Consider the following 23,809-nt stretch of genomic DNA (forward strand, 5'->3'; position numbering starts at 1 on the left):
ATTTTTAGTTCCTCTGCTGGTGAGCACTGAGATCTTAACTACTAAGCCTCTTTCTTCACTGACACAATAGGAATAATGAAATTATTTACCAAAGAGTTTTTAAGATCATAAGAAATAATGCTAAAGGTAGAGCTGAACATAGAGTCTGGCACACAGTTAAGCATTTAATAGTTTTGATTTTTTCATTACTAATTTCATTATCAACATTTGGCAAACTATGGCCTGAAGGCCAGCCACCTAATTTTATAAATAAAGCTTCCCTGAAACACAGCCACATCCATTTGTTTATGTCTTCTATGGATATTTTTTCTTTACAATGGCAGAGGAGTAGTAGGCACAAAAAAACACCTGTAGACCCTAACAAAGCCAAAAAATATTTATTATTTGGATTTCTATAGAAAAAGTCTGTCATGCCCAATTATAGTCATCATTATCATCATCACTGTCATCTTCAAAGAAATCAAGAATCCTGACAATAGCAACACCTCTTCTGCCCTAGATAGAGGACACATTTGCTATAAGAATGAAATAAGATGAGAATAAATTACTGCAATTTTATAGTTAATAAAATCACTATGAACATTACGTCATTTCCAACTGGGTTTGAAACTGAAAACAACTAGACCCCTAAATATAAGGGCCTGTTTTCCAAAATTAAATCTTTGATAAGCCAGTAAAACTGTATTGTACAGCTCTACTTTCGTGTATATATAGATTGACTTTTTATCTATACTATTTACTTGCAATTAGGCATATACTTTTGCATGAATAGTTGTAGTTTTCAGAAGAATACTTTTAAAAAGGAGACCTTAGACACTAACTTTTACAGTATTTCTTTATGACTAATCACTTCAAAACATAGAACCAAACTTAAAGGAATTCAAACTGATATAAGTGATTTGGTCTAATGAACAATTTTCTGAACTCTAAAATCATTCTTTTGACATTCAGAAATACACCCTGGTTCTTAATATTTTCAGTTCTTTGCTATGGAAAAAATTAAGAGTATCTTTGGGCTCAGTTTCTCTCTATGGCCCAATACTACACCTGTTATGTTAAACAGATATGTACAATTAATAAATCAAACCAAAATGACTTTTTTCCACTAACCAGTTCTCTAAATTTCCAGTTTATACAGACATACTAAAACTAAAATCAATCTAAAATCTACTGTATAAAGCATGAAAATAACACATCTTGAGCTGTTGTCCTCAATCCTTTTATAATTTTAATTCCCTTGGCCAGATCTTAGCCAGCTGCTTACTTATTTTTTTATCCTTCTTGTTCATAACAAGTTGATGCAGACGTTCCTTTAGCTTATTATATTCACGTTCTTTTCTCTTCATATCATGATTATACTGAGTAGCTCGGCTTGCAATGATATTTTGTAATTTTTGTACCTGAAAAAAGCATTTCCATCAAATGAGAAATGATAAATCCAGTTAAAATTCACAAATTCAAAAGAGAAAAGTATTAGCAGTCATCTTCCCATAGTACTTAAATTGAGATGATTCTCCCTTCTTTTTAATGATCACAAATCACTTAAATGAGTCACGAAGTTTATATTTCTTAATTTTAAAATTTTCAGAATATTAACTTCCTAAATTATCTTCTACAACTTTTTACTATACAAATATTCTTAGTAACTTAGAAACCAGAAAATCTTATGGAAGTATTAAAATATTAAGGGCTTTGTCTGAAACAAGTAGGACCCAGATAGTCATCTTAAAAAGTGACCTCCTTCTCCTATTGACTTGCAATCACTTTACTTCGTACATTAGGTCCGGATAGGCCGAGTACACCAAGTGATCATGAGGTACATTAGCTAGTGGACATGTAGCAGGTAACTACGCCCACTTCTCTCTGATCAACATTTGCTGATCATCTGTTATGTGTCAAAATAGGTATTTACCAAAGCTTCTCAGGCAGTACTTGACATAAGTGCTTTATTCTACAAAGACATTCTCAATCCTTGCTAGAGAATAATATGATTAACTTATTCCTTACCAAAGATGAACTGTTTTCAAACCATTTAAATCAACAGATCTGGTCAAACTTTTCTGTGAAAAGTTTATTAAATATACTACTAAATATTAAATATACTACTAAAAATGAATCAAATCAAAGGGTTTCAAAGACTTACACTCCCTTAAGAGTCTTTCATAAAACACTGAAAGTGTATTTTTATAGCTATTACATGGAATAAAAATAAATAACAATAAAAACAGAGCAATAAAAACATAATAGTACAGGTACCAAGTACAGATACATTACAAAACAAATCCATTAATTAAGTCCAACTAACCACTGAAGAAATTAGAAATTTGTCAGAAGATGTCATAATTCCAAGAACCCACTGGATTAGAAATTAGAATTCTACTAAGTAAACCTAAAGCAAAAATTAGAATTATTATATCTTTCACCTCAGAAATAAGCTTTTTAACAAGAATTGCTCCTGTGCCCACTGAGCCAAGTAATTGCTTAACTGGACCAATAACATCAATATTTCAGATAGTACAAAAAGGGGCAAGTCAGATATCAAGTGCAGATATAGCAGAGCACAAAAACCCTGCATTTAAAGCACCTTGTGCCTGTGAAAAAGTGAGTGAAACTGTGTGCAGGAAGGATGGTAGAGGACACTGTTGTTATCTGCTATGAACCTAAGCCAAATCCATCCCCTAGGAGTGGAAGGCAGAGTGTATAGTAGGGAGGGTTCCAAACCTCTTAGTTAAATATGATTTTATACACAAAGGTCCACCACAACAATTTGACATAATAGGTTTTTTTAAAAGTTACATGGCTCTTATGGTTTCCCTCAAATTACAAAAAATAAAAAAATAAAACATCATATGCAATAACTTGATAACTTACCTCATCTTTTTCATTTTTCAGGAGCTGATGCAAATTCCTGTTTTTGCATTGCAATTGTCTGTCTCTCTCCTGAAGCCCAATCATTTCCCTCCTGGAGGTTTCCAGTTGTTCCTAAAATATTTGTATGCCATTTTGACCAAAATTATATAAATTCAAAACAACTGAATTCTTAAGTCAATAACAAAAAGTTATACAGACTAGTTTTGTAAGCTAAATTGTAGTGGCACACAAAATGTTTATTTAGAGCAATTACTATGCAGCATTTACCTAAATTTACATATCAAATTCTATTTCATTTAAGTTCCAAATTTTGTGTGTATATACAAAAGGAGCTTCAAAATGGTTCTCTTGAAAGGCTTTTCACTTATTCCATGATGATGCCACTGAATCCATTTAAAATTTCTTCAGACTTTTTATTTCTAATACTTTTTATTTTTTACTTTTTGGTATCAGCGATTGAACCCAGGGGTACTTAATCACTGAGCCACATCCAGCCGTTTTTATTTTTTATTTTGAGACAAGGTCTCATTAAGTTGTTGCTCGGGGCCTTGCTAAATTACTAAGGCTGGCTTTGAACTTGTGATCCTCCCGCCTCAGCCTCCTGAGTTGCTGGGATTTCAGGCACTTGACACCTTGTTTTTAATAAACAAGGTGTCAAGTTCAAATAAACATCTGCCTTGTTTTTAATACTTCTGCTGAACACTTTGGAAGATATCCTCATCTATAATATCATCATCACCTCTCCTTTGAGAATAAATTTTTGGCTTTGAGAAAGAGACAAGTGAGCTACAGCTAAGCCAAAAGAAGGGTGGGAATACCATCCCTGGCGTTACTTTAGTTCAAGTCCAAAACCTCTGCAAAGACATTCTAACAGGCACCCCCATCTTGAAGTTTTCTGAGCCCCGTACACCTCCATCCTGAATACAAATGTGCACTCTCCCAATCATTTCTCCACCTTTCCACTACAATGACATTTACACGATGTCTTCCCTCTGTTTACAACTCTTCAGCTCCTCCCAGTTTCTGAACCATGACTTTCAAACCATTTGGAACCCGGGGTTAAAAGCCTCACCTCTCACCATTCTTCATCCATATTTTACACACTCCAGCCCCTGCAGGGCTTTGTGGTTACTTGAAAGTGAAATGCACTCTCAAGCTACCATGCTTTTCATGCAAGTTACATGCTCTTCCTGGAATGTCTTTTCCAAGAACAAAGAAATCCAATATACAATAGTATATTTAGGAAAAAATTAGACTTGGATACCAGTATATTATATCCTCAACAACATACATAAGCCCTCACCATATTTTGAACACCTTATTCCTCTCTGCCAATATTTTTAAATATAAGCCAGGTATGGTGGTACATGCCCATAATCCCAGTAGCTTGAGAGGGTGAGGCAGGAGGATCACAAGTTCAGAGCAAGTCTTGGCAAGTTAACAAGGCCCTAAGCAACTTAGCAAGACCCTGTCTCAGAATAAAAAGTTCAAAACAAGTTTTAAAAAAGTGTGGGGCAGTGGAGGGAGCAGTATAAGCTACTGGGATGTAGCTCAGTGATAAGCAGCCTGCGGGTTCAATTCCTGGAAGGGGGGGGGGGGAGGAAAACATAAAAGAATGTTAAAGCAAACCAGGAACCAGTAACAAATATTCTAACATTTTAAGGCAGCAGGCCAATGGTCTTGTGAAAATAATTTCATTTTCTCAGAGACAAATTTAATAAAGCATCTTTCTATATGATCTTTTTCTAAGCCCCAGGACTCTTAGATATTATCTGGTCTATTTTCATTATTGAGCTTTAGAACGTTTGATATAAACACATCAAGAATATTTTTCTTAGAATGAACTAATAAAGCTCTTACAAAGAATTTTAAATTAAACATCTACTTTGTTAAGGAAGATTACATGGGGTGGTGTAATCCTTTTCCTCAGAATATAAACATTTTCTAAGTTAACTTTCTAAAGATTAATAAGTCATTAGAGTAGTCATAAAATCAATGCCTTCAATATAGATAATAGGAAGCAGTATAACTGATTTGTGCAAATTAAGCTCAAAGTTTCAAAAAAAACTAAAGCTTTTAAAAACAACCTTAACATTTGATAGTCAATGGACATTTATAATAATTAGTTATATAATAATGACACTAAAATACATAACGATATACGTTTTCTACCTTAAGTTTTGCATAGCAGTTCTGCAGATGGTCCATATCACTTCCCAGTTTCAGATTCTTTGTTTCCACATTTTCCTGAGCTAGAAGGTTCTTCCGCTGAAGTACAAGTAGCTCATTCATACAATTCAAAACAGCAACTATATTTAATTCTCTTTTTGTGTCTTTACTTTTGGATTCTTCATATAATGAAGGAAAACCAAAAGTGGTCAATTCCTGGTAGGAGAAAAATGTTTTTTTAAAAGTTGGTTATCCTTAGGGAGATATTGGTCAAAAAGACACAAAATTTCAGTTAGATATAAAGAATAAGTTCAAGAAATCTACTGTACAACATGTTGACTATCATTAATAACAATGTATTGTATTCTTGAAAATGCTGAGTAGATTTTAAATGTTCTTACCACAAAAAGTATGAAGCATGTTAATTAGCTCATCTGAGCCACTCTACAATGTACACGTTAAAACATCGTGTTGTATATAAGAAATATATACAATTTTTACTTGCCAATTAAAAATTTAAAGTTCATTTTTTAAAAGTTGACTACCAGAGAGCAAAAGAAACAAAATATTTTCTAAAAAGAAGCAGAAATATTTTCTAAGTCAGAGAACTATACTGAGTTCATTAAGAAACTAGTAAATTTCCCAAAGAATAAAAAAATTAAAAGAACTTTTTTTGTTGTTGTTTTCCCCTAGACTCTGCTCTATAACCCCTGTGACCTGGAGTAAGGTACTTAGTTTTCTGCACCAATAAAATGAGGTTAAATTCAATGGAGAAGCCTGGGATGATGGTGAGGCCAAACTGCTCCAAATACAATAGCTAACCTTATATGAGACTAGATCATTACCAAGGTTCTCAGTAAATCTAATCTAAGTCTCTGGCCACTGCATAACAATGTACTTGTGCTCGACAAATGTTTTTATAACCTTCTGTATATGTTCTACTGTATAATGATTTATGCTATTTATGAAAACATGTTACCTGATCAAGATATGAAATACTTTGTTCAATATTCTCTTCTGTGCAGAAGGCACTGAAAAAGCTGTGCACATTTTTTGATAAAGGTATTGAAGAACATAGCACTTGCTGTGAATATAGACTTGATGGAGACATCTTTGTTTCTGAGGTATATTGAGAGATATTTTTACTTTCTGAAAAGAATCAATAAATAGCATTTGCATAACTAATTTTAAAAAATGTTTGTAAAACTAACTTACCAAAGATTTTAAACTTTACACATACACACACATATTTAAGAATTTTTAAATTGGGATGAAGCCATTTTTATCTGATACCTATGTTTTTTCTTTTTCCCCAAAAACATAAAATTAAAGTAGTATTCTTAGTAGGCATGTTAAGTGACAATACACCTTAACTTCTACTACTTTAGACTTATAAAAAATTATAGACAAAACACACTTGTCTATTTCACTCAATGCTTACATGACAAAGGAACAAACCTGGGAAACACTGAAGTAGCCACTAAATATATTTCAAATGCATAAAAATTTTACTCAAAAATACTATGGATCCAGTAAGCTATCTAAAGCACTGAACCCACTGATTACAGCACCTTCTTAGCTCTCTCTGATAACTTTATTGAAGTTGAAAATTGGACACTTGTAACTATTTATCTCTCTCTCTAGTCACATCTTCAATATTTTCGTAACTTTTTAGTATTTTTGTTGAAAACATTCACCTTGACAATTATTGCTTTGATTGCTAGTTATTTTAGATTCAGTTAAACTGCTTTGGTTTCCCTTTACTTTAGATTCAGTTACCTGCAGACAGACCTGGATCTGTAATAGTCATCCAATCTCCCATAGCAATTTCCAGAGCCAGGATACCTGAGGAACCAGTTTAGCACTGAAACATGTAGACCAGCTGCTGTCACTCTTCTAAGTAGGCATCTCCTTAAGAAGCAAATGACAGAATAATGGCCTCTAATTTAAAATATGAAAACCAATATAAAACCATTATGTAACAATTAGTTGCATGTGCTTCAAAAACCAGAAGGATTTGCAACATTTATTCCCACCCATGTGAATACAGAACATTTGTAGAGTTTAAAAATTATATAAAAAGATGTTACATATATGTACAAATATATAAGGATCAAGGCTAAAGGTTCTCTAGTTCTCATGGGGGTATTTGCGTTACTTCATATATAAGCTACATGGTACCTGATATGACTCATAATATAAATATAAATCTAAGATAAGGCATTTAACTAAGTAACATTTTTAAACAAAAATATCCTTTAAAACAAAGCATAACTCTTATTTATGTAGACAAAAAGATGAAAAGCTTCTTGGTCATCATTCCCCATTTTGTCTTCCCAAACTTTTCTTTCAAATTTTAATTGCCAGTGTTGGCATAGATGTAGGGCTTGATGCTATTCAAATAACATCAATTTAAACTACTATCAAGCAATCTGGCAATTATGTATCAAAATTAAAAGTAAAAAAATGTCTTCATCTAGAAAGTCCACTTCTAAAATTTTATTTTAATAAGGTAATGTATACAAAGATTCATATACAGGTTGTTCATTACAATAGGAAAAAGAAACAATTATGTTCCACAATAGAGGACTGGATAAATGAGACATTTATACACAGAACACTGAATAGCCTTGAAACAGAACTATGTAGAACTAGGGTCGATAACAAATATCTAAAGGCCAGAATACAAATGAACTAAAAAAGTAAACTAAATAAGACATGTAACCTTTTCCATCTACCATTCATGTTTCCTCTTCTTTAGAGATAATAGAAAAGATATTTCTCCATCACAAGAGAAACAATTCGAGTAAAATTATAAATGGCAACTGGCAATTGATTTCAAGGTCAGGGACAGAAGGAGGAAGGGTAGAGTCTGCAGGCAAGCTGAAGAACATGTGCCAACACTTTGGACAGCTGCTTCTCCACTAAAGTAACTTGTCAAAAGAGAAAGCAGGTTCTATGTTGATAGAACTTTGAGTTTTTAGAGATGTTGGAATTCTGAATTTTTATGTGAAGTCTCCCTATTTTTAAATGGTAGAAGCTAATTAAAAGTTCTTAGCTCTATGCAAGTTATATTGTCAGAAGTGGGGGAGTGGGTAGAAGGGTATATGAGAACCTTTTGGGGTACCAAAAATGCTCTGTGTCTTGGTCTGAGAATTGATCACGTGGGCATACATGTAAGTACATTTCATCAAGTTGTACACTGAAGATCTATGGCCCTGACTGTAAATTGAAACTCAAATAACAATGGCCAAATAAAATGTGTCCTCAGGCCAGATCTGGACTGAGGATTAACAGTTTATAACCAGTATCCTCAATATTTCAGGGTATGAAAAATAATTATGTGATGTTAAGTTAAGATGAGTTGGGCACAGTGGCACAGGCCTGAATCCCAGCAGTGTGGAAGGCTACTGCAAATTCAAAGCCAGCCTCAGCAAAAAGCAAGGCGCAAAGTAACTCATGAGACCCCGTCTCTAAATAATATACAAACAGGGGTGGGGGTGTGGCTCAGTGATCGAGTGCCCCTGAGTTCAATCTCCAGTGCCTCCCCCCCAAAAAAAGTTATATGAAACTTTTCGCTCATCCAACAAACATTTATTGAGCTCCTATTATGTATCAGACATATTTTTTTAGGCACAAGGGAGGCTTTGCTCTTAAGAAGTCCACATTCTGGTGTAAGGGGGAAAAAGACACTAAAGAAGCAAGCAATAAACTAACAGTTGCAAGAACTAAAAACAAAGTAAAACATGATAATGAGATAATATGAGAGTTTGGGGATGGGGAGTATCTGGGTTAGTAAGGAAGGCTACACTGAGATAGTAACATGTGAACTGAGACCTAAATAACATCAATGACCAAAGCAGATAGGTAGAAAAACAGCAGGAACAAAGAACTGAGATGGAAACGAACTTGATAAGTATGAAATACAAAGAAATCCAGTGTTTGAAGCACAGTAAGCAAGGCTAGAAAAGTAGTGGGTCAAAGTTCTCTGAATTGCAATAAAACATAGGTAAACAGTTTTATTGCAATAGTGCCCTGTGAACTGAGACCTAAATAATATCAATGACCAAAAGCAGATAGGTAGAAAAACAGCAGGTACAAAGACCTGAGATGGAAACGAACTTGATAAGTATGAAATACAAAGAAATCCAGTGTTTGAAGCACAGTAAGCAAGGCTAGAAAATTAGTGGGTCAAAGTTCTCTGAATTGCAATAAAACATAGGTAAACAGTTGTAGGCAGGAAAGTAACATGATCTCCTTAATGTTTTAAGAAATTTCATCAACTGCTGTTGAGTAGATCACACGTAGGCAACAGTAAAGGTTGAAATCAATAAGGAGGCACTGCCACAGCCCAGGTGTAATGACCAGTGATACACCCCAGTGCTTCCAACAGTGGAAGTTCAAATGAATTAGAAATGTCCTGTGTGTATGTGTGTGTGTGTGGGGGGGGGGGCTGGGGATTGAACCCAGTGCCTTGTACATGCAAGGCAAGCACTCTAAACTAAGCTATATCCCCAGCCCTAATGAAGAAAATACCTTTAGGACTTGCGGATGGATTGAAATGTGGGCAAATGAGGAATCAAGGATTATTTTCAGTCACTAGTATGGCAATATGTGAAAACGTGGATGTGTAACCGATGTGATTCTACAATCTGTATACAGGGTAAAAATGGGAGTTCATAACCCACTTGAATCAAATGTATGAAATATGATATGTCAAGAGCTTTGTAATGTTTTGAACAACCAATAAAAAAAAGGATTATTTCCAAGTTATGGAGAAGCATCCAATATATTTTAATGCAGAGGATGTTACATGTTATTTTACATGTCATGTCACACATGCATACATACACGTGGAAGCTTATCCAGTCTGGCACTAATCTTTTGCCAGTATGCTACTCATGTGCTTTGGTAAGAAAGGGTACCCTGATCAATTCTGTCCATCCCACTATCCTTAAATGAGTGCCTTCAATAACAGAATAAAATTTGAGTCTGCACCAAGTAAGAAAAACATTTATTTTACTTCTGGGTTTTCAGAGATAGCAGCTATAAGTAAAATAAGACTGCAAAGGGCTATGAACCCATTTGTTCTTATGTAGCTCTGCTTTAGGTAAATAACCTCTCTGAGCCATAGTTTCCCCACTGGTAAACTAACAAAATAATGACACTTATTTCAAATTTCCCATGAGGATTAAATGAGATAATGTATGAAATTGGTACACTGTTTGGTATATGGAACACACAAAATAAATATTAGTTATCATCATCATTTAGACACAGGGCTGTATGGTGTAAATGAAAGGATTCTAAAATCTGTAACAAAATGCACATTTGCTTTTAATAAAAACTGACCACAGATCCTTAGAAGATTCAAAAACGTATCTTCATGGATATATTAGTAGTGGGCTAATTCTTTGTAATCAACAGATATGGGCAGAGGAACAAGAAGAAAACAAATAGGTATCTTGTAAAGATCTTTTTGTCGTTTTGTGAATGTATGCATGTGTGAAGATATTGTGTGAATATTCGTAAATAAAATATAATAGTGCCCTGTCTTTTCTCCTCATACTCAAATACTAAACACAAATGTGTCTACTACAGATCCATTCTTCAACATTGTAACTTAAACCAGCTATTCTTTCACTGTGAATTTACCTCTTCACTGTCTACAGGTTTAGAACGTGAATTGTTCCCTGTCAACTAAAACAAAATCCTGCAAAATATCCAGGTCCTGTTAAATGTTTATGTTGAAAACCAAGACTCCATTTTTAAGTCCTATGAAATAAAGAACTTTCTAACAGTACAGAATTTCAGTATATGATCTCACACTACCTAAGTTTCCATGAAAACACTTCTGTTCCATGATGTATCGAAGTATACACTATGAGACTTTCAATTAAAAAAAAATTTTACTCAACCATTTTTTTCAATAAAGGAAACTTAGGACTCCTAATCAATATATACCTGAAAACCAAAGAGGATAATTCAAGCAAGGTATAGTATTCTAATTCAATCATGGCTAAAATTTCATTGTTGGTAGTTGCAAATATTTTTATAAAGATGTTAAAATAAGTCAAAGTTACTTTTAAAAGAAAAAACAGAAAACTAAATCTACTTTGCATAAAACTAAAACCAAACAAGCCCTGCCACAAGTTTCAAGAGCACTCAAGGACTCCAATACAAACCTGGCACTGGAATACAAGTTCATACTATACACTGACCAATTCAGAGCAAATCATTATAGAGTGTACATGATTAATTATGATGAATTAAATAAGAACAAACCTGTTATACTAGGCTTTGATACTACAGATTTATTAGAAGAAAAAAGTTAACAGTAAATCATGTTTTGGTTCAAATAATTTGGAACCTAAAATTTTCTATATATGTACCATTGGTTGGGGCAGCTGATCAGATTTCAAGATGGGTGAGACCCACCTATCATGAGTAAAACTTGAAGAATAAAAAATTTAAATACCTTTTAAAAATCATTTCATTCATCTATAATTTTTAGGAACAATTTTGAAATACACTAAAACAAGAAAAACCCTATAAAGTAATTTTTAAAATAAGAATTATTTTTCTCCTGTTCTAACACCAGAGACAGTTTTGTTCACTACAGATAGAAATTATATATCCATCTAATAACCTTTCTTATTTGAGGTACTTCTAAACATAAATTCCAATCAATAGACTTCATGATGAAAAAATCTTTCTAGAGTAAAATGGCAATAATTTTGGTAAAAAGGTTAACTTGCCACTTTTGAAGCAATAAGAGCTATATCATGTCTTCCCTGCTGTGGGTTCTAAAGTACCAACGCCACATACTATAGACAAAAAACAAGCAAGAGTAGTCTGGCTTTTCTGGAAAAGAGGATTATGCAGAGTTTAACAATAATCTAGTAGCTTTTTCTAGATTAGAATCTGAACAGAGAAATGGGAAGCAGTGAAACATCTGAACTTATTATTGTACCTTTTCTGAAAGAAAATGAAGATTTTACTAAAGTTCACATATCCGTCATCTTCATGTTAAAGAATCCTCACACACACCACCAGGACTGCCCAAGGTCACGCTTATAATTGGCTGTGAATGCAGGACACAAAACTAAGTTTTCAAAATCCTGTGCTCCTTTCATTCTATCATTATTTAGCCTTTCAACATTGTAAATGTAAATTTACCTATAGCAACCAAAAATAGAATGAAATAAAAAATCTCCAGAGTTTCTTTAAAAGATCACTTTGCAGGGCATGGTGGAACAAGCCAGTAATCCCAGCAGCTCGGAGGGCTGAGGTAGGAGGTATGCAAGCTCAAAACCAGCCTCAGCAAATTAGTGAGGTCCTAAGCAATTTATCCAGACCCTGTCTGAAAATAAAAAATAAGGGCTGGAGATGTGGCTCAGTGGTAAAGTACCTCTGGGTTCAATCCCTAGTACCAAAAAAAAAAGAAAAAGAAAAAATAAATTCAGATCTTGTAATCTACTTTAAACTATTTCATTTTTTATAAAATTTAAAATTCATCCCTGCTTTGCCACAATCAGCTTCTTTCTCGTTTATAAACCCTTTCCTACCCTATCCTAAACATTAATACAACACTGAAACAGACCTAACAAAAACATTTGGTTCCTGAGAATTACACTTTTTTTTTTTTTCCATCAGAAAAGTTCCTTACCTAGTTCATGTTAACACTCGGGTTCTTAATACACATCAAAACCCTGTAGAACTTTGGGGTAGGCAGCCTCTCACGCAGACCCGTTATTCCTGCTTCTTGAGTATGGGCTGCATTTAGTGAATAGGTTCTAACAGAAATACAACAAAAGTGATGGGATTTCACTTTGAAAATTGGATTATAGAAAGGGTGTGGCTTTTATTTGTTTTTTTTTAACTTACTGTTTCTCAAATCCCTCTTCATGAGGCAAGCACGTTATTGTGTTATGAGTAGTCCTATTTAGAAGCCAATGTGACAAGGAACTTATGTATGTGGCCAACAGGACCTGAAGCCTGCTAAGTCATGAATAAGTTTGGAAGTGGATCTTACTTCAAACATTGAGCTGCCTATAGTCTGGCCAACACCTTGATGGAAACCTAGTGAGAGATTCTGAGCCACAGGCACCCAGCTAAGCTGTGCCCAGATTCCCGACTCACAGAAATTATGAAATAGTAAATGCTTGTTAACTTGCTAAATTTTAGGGTAATCTGTTATACAAAAATAAACAAAGCATATGAAAAAATGTATATATGTATGTCTCTAAGTCCCTTCTAAAACTTACTCCATAATTACATGTCTCCTACTGAAACAACTAACAATGGTATTATACATTACAAATGCAAATGATCAGGTTTAAAACAATATCATCCACTATGCAATTAATCATCCCACGTTACAGTTAAATGCCTCCCCCACTATTTTATGAACTTCTAGAGGGTAGGGAATGTACTCAATCTCTGTAGCCACATTCCCCATATATAGCAGGTGCTCAACAAATCTCTACAATGAACTGAGTCTCACATTTGATACTCACTTCAAATTCTGTGCCTATAGCTATGTTTTCTTTCACCCACCCCCAAACTAATGCTTTTTCACAACATAGCTCAACCACCACCAAACCCTGCACAGTCTTCTCCAACTACTCCAGCCCACAAAACTTTATGCTAGACCCTCCATATATTTACTAGATAGGAGCTATCTGTGAAAGATAAAACAAAGTACCATACATTTATATTTCTGCATTCCCTCCCACCAAGCTTAACAGAATAGTCAGTGAATACTCAAGAGAATAACTCATCATAAATCCGTTCATTCTGGAAAGCAAACAAGATAAAGAAAAAACAGCAATGGAAAAGATGCAAAAGATGAGTCAGTCCTTTGAGAAAAAAAAATAAAGGCATTAATCTTGATTCCGTTTCTCCTATCCTTATTATCCCCCAAATTTCAGAGTTCAGCTGAAACATAGCATCTTTTTCTTTTTTTTTAGTTGTAGTTGGACTCAATGCCTTTATTTTTCTATGGTGCTGAGGATCGAAACCAGTGCCTCACCTGTGCTAGGCGAGCACTCTCCCACTGAGCCACAGCCCCAGCCTCCCCAACCCCCAACACAGTATCTTGATTACAAGATTCCCTTTACAGGTTACACTATTTTAAGTGTTCTTTTCAAGCTCTCTTGCAATTCAAACTTGAGAAGGTACAATGCCCACCTAATCATAATTCTAAAACCAAATGCAATCAAGTGTCAGGAAATAATAGCTTTCTGTTATACATTATAACATTAGACCACCTGGGCTTCTAAATATTGCACAGGATTTTTTACAAACAGCTAAAGGTTTTTTGTTGTTATTGTTTTTTGCTAAAATATTACGAAGTTATAGTTCTCAAACTGTTGGGTTAAGAAAATAAAATTGTTAAAAATAAATCTTTAAACATTAGTCCTATCTTACAAGTTCAGTCATAAAACTTGAGAATTTAGTTATCCGCATATTTTAAATGTTATTATAACTATCAAAATGAAATATGATTATTTAAAATAATACCACCTCCTACTATAATTTTGTTCCAAAAGGGACTATAACTTTCAATTCCATTGCTAATACTTCTGCTAACTTAAACAAAACTACTTAAGTATGTATATTGGTATAGAAACACATTTAATTCAATCTCTTAGAAAATCTACAAATTCAAAATCTATAAATTATTTCACCTGTGTGGTATAATTATATGGATATTTTTCAAAAATGAATTAATCTTAAATAAAATTTTAATACATACCAAAACAACCAAAATTCAAAAATTGCTATTATCCTAATAATTTGCCTTCTTGATGAGTTTGTAGCTATTAGGTGGCTTCACAGTTGGAAAACACAGGGCAAACAATGCATGGCTCCCTCACAGGCCTGGATCAACAGACTGGAGTCACATCCTGATTTAGGTCACTTATTGCAAGACCATCTCTCCAGGCTGGTTTCCTCACCTGTAGAATAGGAGTGATAATACCTATTTCTTAAGGTTGTTGTGAGTGTTTAACATGATAACTGGTGGAAAACTAAGTACAGTCTACTAATTTAATATACACATGTGCCAGGCACTGTTTATACGTATTATGAAGTCAGTCCTCACAACAACCTTGTAGTATATTGTTTCCCTTTCAGATAAGATTGAAGCAGAGAGGTTAGGCAATTTGCCCAAAGTCATAGAGCTAAGGAGGAGAAAAATCAGGATTCCAACCCCACCCTAGAGTGCAGACACATTCTCTTAAGGGTCCTGGTCCTGGTGTGTGGTGGGAGAGAAGCTTTGGTCCTAACGCTGCCCCTTAAAAGACAGGACCTCTTACTGGATCTTCCAATTGGGCAAACAGATTACATAAAACAGTGCAAAGCACAAATTATGGTAAAACATTTCATGTGTATCCCTTTGGGCTAAGGGATACAATCACAGCCAAGCTCCTAGCCAACACCTGCCATAACAAAGCTATCTTAGATTAAGGAACAAGGAGCTACATGCTGTACTTTATAAACTCCTTACATACCATACCCTTCAACGGTTTATTGCTGCAGTATGAGAAACAGTATGGTTAAAAGCACAGGATGCAAAGTCAGACCACCTGGTTTCAAACCATAGCTCCACCACTTACAAACTAAGTGATCCTGAATAGAAATCTCCTCTGGGCCTCATTTTTCTCATCTGCAAAAGGGGAATAAAAACAGTCTTTACCTCAAAGGATTATTATTGTGGTCAAACAGTAAATTTAGTTAATAATTTTATTTAATAACTTTTTAAAATAAGCTTATACATCTAAAGGACTTAAAAAAAAGTTCTTGGGTACATGGTAAGTGCTCAATAAATGTTAGTTATTATTAGCTATTTCACTAACTTGGAAAGGTTTCCAAACTATGTTTGGTAACTTAAAAAAGGTTGCAGAACAATACCTAACTTGATTTTATTTGGTCTTTTAAAAAATCTAAAATTATACATAAAATATATATTTTAGAAATCTGCTCCATAAATTTATAAGTTTGCATGTGAACAGAAAAACAAAATGGAAAGACCAATCTAGGAGTAAAAAGGGGAGAAACAGAGCAGTACTTTCCTTTTAAGAAATAGGACTTTTCTTCTCTTCCACTCTCCCTCCTCCTCCCTAATCTCTCCTTCTCCCTAATCTCAGGGGAAACAGGATTATCTTTCTTCCCCATCCAAGGCAGAGTTATCTGTCCTTGAGCACACACCCACCACAGAAATGAAGCCAAAGGCACCAGAGGATCTCAGGAATGACTACCACCCAAATTAATAAGTGAATTACAACTCCCAACAGAGAACACTGGGAGTGTAGCCTTAGAGTCACCTCTTTAGAAGCAGCCTGTTCCTGCTGATGGGCAGAGTCACACAGCCTCTGGGACAGGAATCCCCAGTGTTTCTTCTTTGCTAGCAAAGCAATAAAACTTATTTTTCCTTTTTCTCAAAACTGTGTCCTTGCTATTGGATTGTCATCAGGAACAAGGACTAGGCTTTTCAGTTAACACTTTCATTCTATTCTCTATGTACATTCACACACACACACACACAAACAAAATTATGGGTAATTTTTATTTTTTTTGGTTCTTTCCGAATTTTCTATAAGTGAATGTGTTTTCATATAATGAGAAAAAAAATATGGCGCAATAGTAAGGGTAATTACGGTGATGTTAGGCAAAGGCAATGGGGATGAACTGTACCTCTCTCAACCTCCAAACCTAATGTTAGAAAGGCATAAGTAACAAAAATGTATTTTCAGATGATCTAAACACACAAAAGTACGCAGTTCTTTGGGCAAAAACTGATCAGAAATTATACAAATGTCTGAGAGTTATGGAGATAATTGATAATATAGGGGAAAACAACTTTGCCAGAGATCTACAAAAAATATAAGCAATTATATTTCTTGACATTTATTACCACATTCAAACAAGTAAGCAAGCATAACTGACAAGGATGTTGTAGACTGTATCATTATTGTAATGACAAAAAGTGAAGACTATAGGCATCAGAGAAACAGCTAAAATCCAAAACATATGGAATAGTCAGAAGCAGCCCAACTCTGGGATAATTAAAGAACAGAGTAGATCTGCACGCACAGAAGATTAATGGGAACAGTATGATCACCACTTTTGAAAAATCAAACTACCTATACATTTAAGAGAAAAGTCTGAAAAAGTTACCAATTGTTACAAATATCACTCTTGGGGATCAGATGATGTTCCTAGCTTCAAGGAGGGGTGGAAGACCAAGACCTTTACTTTATACACTTTTATGCAGCTTGAATGTGTTAGGAGACATGTATAATTTTGTGCAATTTTTAGAAGCAGGGGTTCAAGCAGAGTTAAAAATGAGATCCTGTGTGTGAAAGCACTCAGCTTAATCTCAACCGCAACATTACTACATGGATGTCCGGCTATCAAAACATGTCTATGGGAATGTCTTTAGGAACATAGCCCAACAGGAACACAGAGATCCAAAACACAGAAGCCAAACTTTCCCCAACTGTTAGGAAGAATAAAGTCAGAGTACAAGCAGATCTAGCAAAGGTGGGACTCTGCCCTAGTTCAATTAATAATCCATCTTGGTAGGGGGAAAGGAGGAGGGAGACTGACTTTTATTTATAACCATTACAACTTTCTTCAAAACGGAATGTTTTTACTCTATTAACTGTCCATGAATCAAGCAACTAAGATGCATTTCTGCTTCAATGGAAAGGTTCATTAAATCATATATGGCACTTAAGAATCTATGTACAACATCTGATATTTTGTTATTCACTGACTTTCCACAGGTAATGTATTCATCTGTTTTCGTCCTGTTTCTTCAACTAAACTGTTAGTTCAATTTAGTTCAGGGCAACCTCACTTCAGGAAAGCTGCACAGAATACTGAAAGAGCAACAGACCCAATGTCAGGGCCTGTGGTTCTCAGCAACATTTCCATCACTTAAGAAGCAAACTTGAACTGATCATAATTTCTTTGTTTCAGTTTCCACATCTGTAAAATTAGGAGGTTAAACTAGATGATCTTTAAAGAATTGTCTGTTCTACTATGATATTTACATTTGTCATGGGATCTAATATGAAATTGAGAATAGCCATTTATATTACAAATTTTTCTCCACATTTTTATAATAGAACATGTACATATTATCTTCATAACTCAATGTTTAATAGAGATTTCAACTAATTTTAATAATATAATAAAATTTATTAAGCATATACCATTTACTTGGAACAATTTTAAGCATTTTACATGGATTTACTTATTCAATCCAAATAGATACTTTCCTCCATTACAGATGAGGAAACTGAAGCCCAGGGAGTTTTCTTGTCCAAGGTTACACAGCTAGAACACAATAAAGTTAAGATTCCAACCCTGGTAGCCCAGCACATTTAACCATGACACACTACTATATCTACTGCAGGAGAGGAGAGTATGTACACTACACCAGCTGCTATTTCTGGATACAGGTACTCTTTTCTAGCATATCACCCTGATGTTAGATTTCAATCAGACAGAAATGATTCCAAATGAACAACCAGAATGTGAACTATCTAAAAGTAGGAAAGAATATTAAATGTAGCTATTTAAAAAAATTAAAAATCAGCAGACATCATCATCTTCTTTGTATGGGTTATGCTTACTGATGATTTTCTAAGATGCTGTCTTATTTTTATATTGTAGGTCCTACGTAGTTATATTCTAAATCTATGAATACAGAGCAGAAAGAATGTTGAAGTTGCTATCTTTCCAACCAAACTGCAAATAATTAACAAGACTGATAAACTACAGACAAAAACCTTATCAGTGATGGGTTATAAGTATCTATTGGCCACTCTCTAAACTAGATATTTTTAAATCATATTTAATAATACAAGTCCTTTAGAACAATATTCTGCCAATCTCCTCCAAACAATGTTTCCAAAATTAGCACCATTTTTAGTATCCCTGGTACAAAAACATTTTTTAGCGATCACATATGCCAGGAACTACACAAGTAAGTTGTCTAAAACTTTGCTTTTGCAGGGCATGATGGTGCATGCCTATATCCCAGCAGCTCCAGAGGCTGAGGCAAGAGAATTGTGAATTCAAATCCAGCCTCAGCAAATGGCAAAAGCAAGGCGCTAAGCAATCATTGAGACCCTGTCTCTAAATAAAATACAAAATAGGGCTGGGGATGTGGCTCAGTGCCCCTGAGTTCAATGGCTGATTCCAAACAAAACAACAACTTTGCTTTTTATCCCCCCCCCCTTTTTTTTACATAAAGCAAACACTTCTTTTATAAATAATATAAAAATATAGTAAATGGGAAAATTAATGGTAATGGGCTGACTGGCTGACTTAACCAGTGACAATGAGGAGAGTTGAAGATACAAACTATAGAAGTCAGACTGACAACATGCCTAGTATACAAAGGGAAGGCATTTATTTTCTCATGTAAAAGCCTACCTTTGGTACTGAACAGAAAATACTGTCATTTAAGTAGAGAGAACATAGGAGTAAGATTACTAAAACTGCATTTGGGTATATGGATAATAATGATTGCAGTGCAGAACTTACTGAGTTTAGAAATGCCCTCACCGTATGTTCAAATAGGGGATAAACTCTAGGGCTTGGAGACCAAGAGCCTTTTGAGCAGATTAAGGAGTCATCAAGTCATCACCCAATCCTTGAGTCAGTTCACATTCAAATTATAGCACTTTTATATCAAATAGAAATACTATACATTCAATGAATATAACTTATTTTTCCAGGCATGGTCAGGATATTTATCAAATCATCACAACCCTATGAAGTAGGTAGCTGTATTACCATCCTTCAAAAATAAGACAGCTAAGGAACTGGGTTACATAGCTAGTAGTTTGGTAGGCAACCAAACATTTGATTCAATATGAGAAAGGGAAGGAAACATATGAAGCAAGTTAAAAACTGTGGAATTTTAGTTAGGACTATTCTGATTGTTTACAACTGGTTACAGTTTAATTTCTGTTATGAACTTCTTGTTGTTGTTGTTGCTAACCTAAAAGACAATTTATATCTCTTCTCATCTCAGGCTCCTGTACTGCTAGAACGTGAGGTTTTTATGCATTCTGATTATGTAATACATAATAATTTCTCCTAATGGAGCTGTATCTTATTTATGTTTGAACCCTAATCCCCAAGTCTTAACAGTAGAAGATACTCAAAAGAAGTTTTTTACCAGTGGTCCACTTTATGCTTTGAATATAACCCTTGCTGCTCTGCCACTGCAATTTATTTTTAAAATGGACATGTTTCTTTCTCTTCCTCTCTCCCTGTTCCTCCCTAATCTCTCCCCTCCCTAATCTCAGGGAAAACAGGATTATCTTTCTTTCCAAGCCTAGAGCCTAAACAGAGTAATCTGTCCCTGTATACATCTACCATAGAACAAGTAGCACAAACTTTGGGGATGGCGATCTCTCAAAGTAACAAGTGAATTACAACTTCCAACAGAGAACACATGGAATGCAACCTTTAAATCACCTCTTTAAAAGCCCCCGGTTTCTGCTGATGGGCAGAATCCCAGCCTCTGGGACAGGAGTCCCCTATGTTTCTCCTTTGCTAGCAAAGCAATAAACCTTCTTTTTCTTTTTTCTCAAAACTGTGTTTTGAGAAAATCACTATTGGATTGGCATCAGGGACAAGAACTGAGCTTTCAGCAATAGTTTGTTGTATGATTAATTATTCCTGCTTTTCGAAAGTATCTGATCCTTTAATAAAATTTTTTTAAGTCTAACTGCTATGTAAAGTTAACTTCCAATATTATTTGGAATGTCAAAGTTAAGAACACTTTGGGTCATTCAAATTATTGACTGTGGTGGATGGACTCTTCTAAAGTAAAAAGTAAATATAATTCCTATAAACACAACCTTTTATATTGCCTACCGGTCAAAGTTCATGGCACCATTCTTGAACTTTACCACAAACACAACCCACCTAGGGCTAACCAAACCACCTGTAATTCTTCAACCATATACTGCTGCAAAATGCACCAGCTGCTTGGTGAAGTTCCCTTTAATCAAGGCTCAGCTGAAATTTTCTAATGCCTTCTACATCAGCATTTTCCCCCTTTTTTCTCTACTACTCATCTTTCTATCCTCAGGTCTGGCAAGTAGCAGCTTATTAAGTGTTTAATGCTACTGAAAGAATGATTAAAGCATGATTTGGTAAATCTGCTCGTACTACATAAAATATTGGCCCACCATCAAAAGGCATAACTCTAGGCTGTTTTCCATTATTAATAAGAATGGTATTTCTCTGTTCTACCTTATAAACTCATGGAGATAGCTTGTACCTTCATTACCAGCTAAGTATATCATTACACACAAAACAGTTCCACATAGTGTCAAAACTTCTTTTATGTCATAAGCAATTGGTCAGACCAATAATGCATGTTCACAACCATCAGAAAAGTTACAGAAAAATATCACTTAAAAGTTGTCTCTTTTTTAGATGGGTCTCAATGTTACCAGGCTGGTTTCAAACCATCTCCCTGCCTCAGTCTCTCCAGATGTGTGATTATGCACATGTAACACTCAGTCTCTCCAGATGTGTGATTATGCACATGTAACACCACACCCACTTATTGCTCTAATTTATGTGAAATGGATTAAAAGCACAAAAACCTGAGGTAATGTCTTTTCAGCTTTTTATCCAAAGGTACTCAAATGTCTGCCTTTTTAAAACTGTGTCACAGCCAACTTTGGCCAAAGAGCAGACTTTATCAAGTTTTAGAAAAGCCTAAGTAACTTTGTGAAGAATTTAAGACCTATGGAAAACACTCTGAACAGTTAACATTTTAGTTTTCTTATATATCTGCCTCAGCATGTTTAGAACATAATGTGCTTAACAAGCCTTGTCACAAGGCGCAATGTGTGATGAGGAGATCTTCACATTTCATCCTAGAATAACCGGTCTTTGCAGTTATCTTCAATCTGCTTCACCCACGTTCTTTAATCCTAGGGTTATTATTTTCACTGTACAGATGGGGAAAGAGAAGGGAAGGAAGGGTATAAAATGACTTTGCTTTAGAAGCCCAGGCAGTCAGGAGAAAAGCCTTCCTTTTAACTGTATTAGTTTCTACTCTTTTTCTCAAAGAACAATTTTGTTTGAGAAACTTTCATTGATAGCAGGTACAAGGGTGTCAAATTAGGGACCTTTGTTTGAATGAACAAATAAGGTAAGCTTCCTAGGCCTATGATAGCTCTAGAATGAGAAATTTGATGGATTGTTTTGTGTAGTTCATAAATATACCTATAACTTTCAAAATTTCAAAATAGCTTGATCTAAACTTTAAAGGCATTTCGTTTCTCTCCAGAGCACTAACTAAAATTTTCAAATTTTATTGTGTCCTAAATGTGTCAAGTTATCCAGACCTTTCTAGTTCAGGATCAAATTATAAGGCTGCCAGGATTTTCTTCCCCTGTTCCTCCTCAACCAGAGTGCCATAGCATCTCCCCATTCATAATCAACCTGGGACCTAAACTCTGATGTGAATAGCTAAGGGATCCCAGCAGTTTCTAAGTCCAAGAAGCCCTCACTCTTAGGCTTCTGAACCACCCTCTCCAAATCTTCAATCCATTATATGACAGAAAAGGGAAATATGTCTCATCAGTCAACAAAAACTATCGTGTTTCTAATAATGAGTTTGGCATTCACAACTGTGAACCCTGAAATAGAGTATTAATATAAGAATTCCGATAAGTGTGCTGAGAGCAAATTATTTAGCAGATGCTACTTTCTGGGCCCAAGTGACTTGCATAACAAGGCGACTAGCACAGACTCCAAGAGGTGCAGGGAGCTCACAATTTGTTTTACTGTACTTTACTGGAAAATTCTAAGCCAAAATATTTCTCAAACATTCCTGCCTCTTGAATGATGTAAACTCTTCCCCGAGACCTTTAGCTCTCTACCCGGGTGCTTTTCCCCTTGCAGGAGCCACTGGCCACCCAATAACTCATTTTAACGACTGCCTCTTGCGGCTGGCACTGACAAATCGCTGAAGCCCGCAAGCCCCACCGCCTCTAAGAAGCCACTGCAGCCCCAAATTGGCCAACCCCTCCTCCCCCACGTCTCCGCGTCGCTCGTCATCCGCAGCCAGGCGCCACCCTAGTTCCATCCTGGAGAGGGTTTGGGGCGACCCGGCCGGAGCCCTCTCGTGGGCGCAATGCTCAACCGCCAGCAGGAATGATCCCGGAGCTGGCACCTACCTCCTGCTCCAGACGCGGCGAGAGCCAACACTCGCCAGCACCCTCCAACGGCCCCAACGGCCGCCGAGCTTCTTGCCGAGAAGCTGGGCGCCGAGCAAGGTGCCAGTGCACACCTCCAAGCCCGCCCCCACCCCGACCCGCCTGCCCCCAGCCCCGCCAACCCCAGCGCCCCCTGTCGGGCCGGGCATGTCACAATCCCGCCGAGGGGAGAGCTGCTCACCGTCACAGCCCCCGGGAGCGGCGGGGAGTCACCGCTCGCGGTGTCCAAGAGCGGCTCCCGCAGCCCCGCGGGCCGGCACAGGCACGGCGGGACGCAGCGCCTCGCGCCGACCGCCCCTCCTCCGCCGCGGGCTCCCGCCTTCCCCGCCCCAGACCGAGCTGCGCTCCGCCCCTTGCAGCCGCCTCCCAGCCCCCGGCAGGTTCGCGAGGTTCCCACCCCGCCCCCGCACGCCGGCGCCGCAGGCTTGGCCGCCGCCCATTGGCTCCGCTAGTTGCTAGGCGATGAACAACCGCGGCCTGCATTGGTCGGGTGGGTG

General features: G+C 36.1%; 1 protein-coding gene across 3 annotated transcripts in view; it reads right to left on the reverse strand.

The window, feature by feature from the left end:
• Positions 1-23,598, reverse strand: part of Ssx2ip (SSX family member 2 interacting protein) — a 39,372-nt gene extending 15,774 nt beyond the window's left edge. Inside the window, exons 1-8 of one of the 3 annotated variants that reach the window (XM_026406161.2) lie at positions 23,494-23,598; positions 15,663-15,712; positions 14,801-15,002; positions 6,820-6,951; positions 6,020-6,189; positions 5,044-5,256; positions 2,872-2,982; positions 1,265-1,400 (exon numbers count right to left, since the gene is read on the reverse strand). In XM_026406161.2, the coding sequence (XP_026261946.1) occupies positions 1,265-1,400; positions 2,872-2,982; positions 5,044-5,256; positions 6,020-6,189; positions 6,820-6,862 (673 nt within the window). In that variant the 5' untranslated portion in view covers positions 6,863-6,951; positions 14,801-15,002; positions 15,663-15,712; positions 23,494-23,598. The remainder of the gene's footprint in view (positions 1-1,264; positions 1,401-2,871; positions 2,983-5,043; positions 5,257-6,019; positions 6,190-6,819; positions 6,952-14,800; positions 15,003-15,662; positions 15,713-23,493) is intronic. The other 2 variants (XM_026406162.2, XM_026406160.2) reach the window with 2 other exon arrangements.
• Positions 23,599-23,809: the final 211 nt, after the last annotated feature.

Source organism: Urocitellus parryii, chromosome 11, assembly GCF_045843805.1.
Source record: "Urocitellus parryii isolate mUroPar1 chromosome 11, mUroPar1.hap1, whole genome shotgun sequence".
NCBI lineage: Eukaryota > Metazoa > Chordata > Mammalia > Rodentia > Sciuridae > Urocitellus > Urocitellus parryii.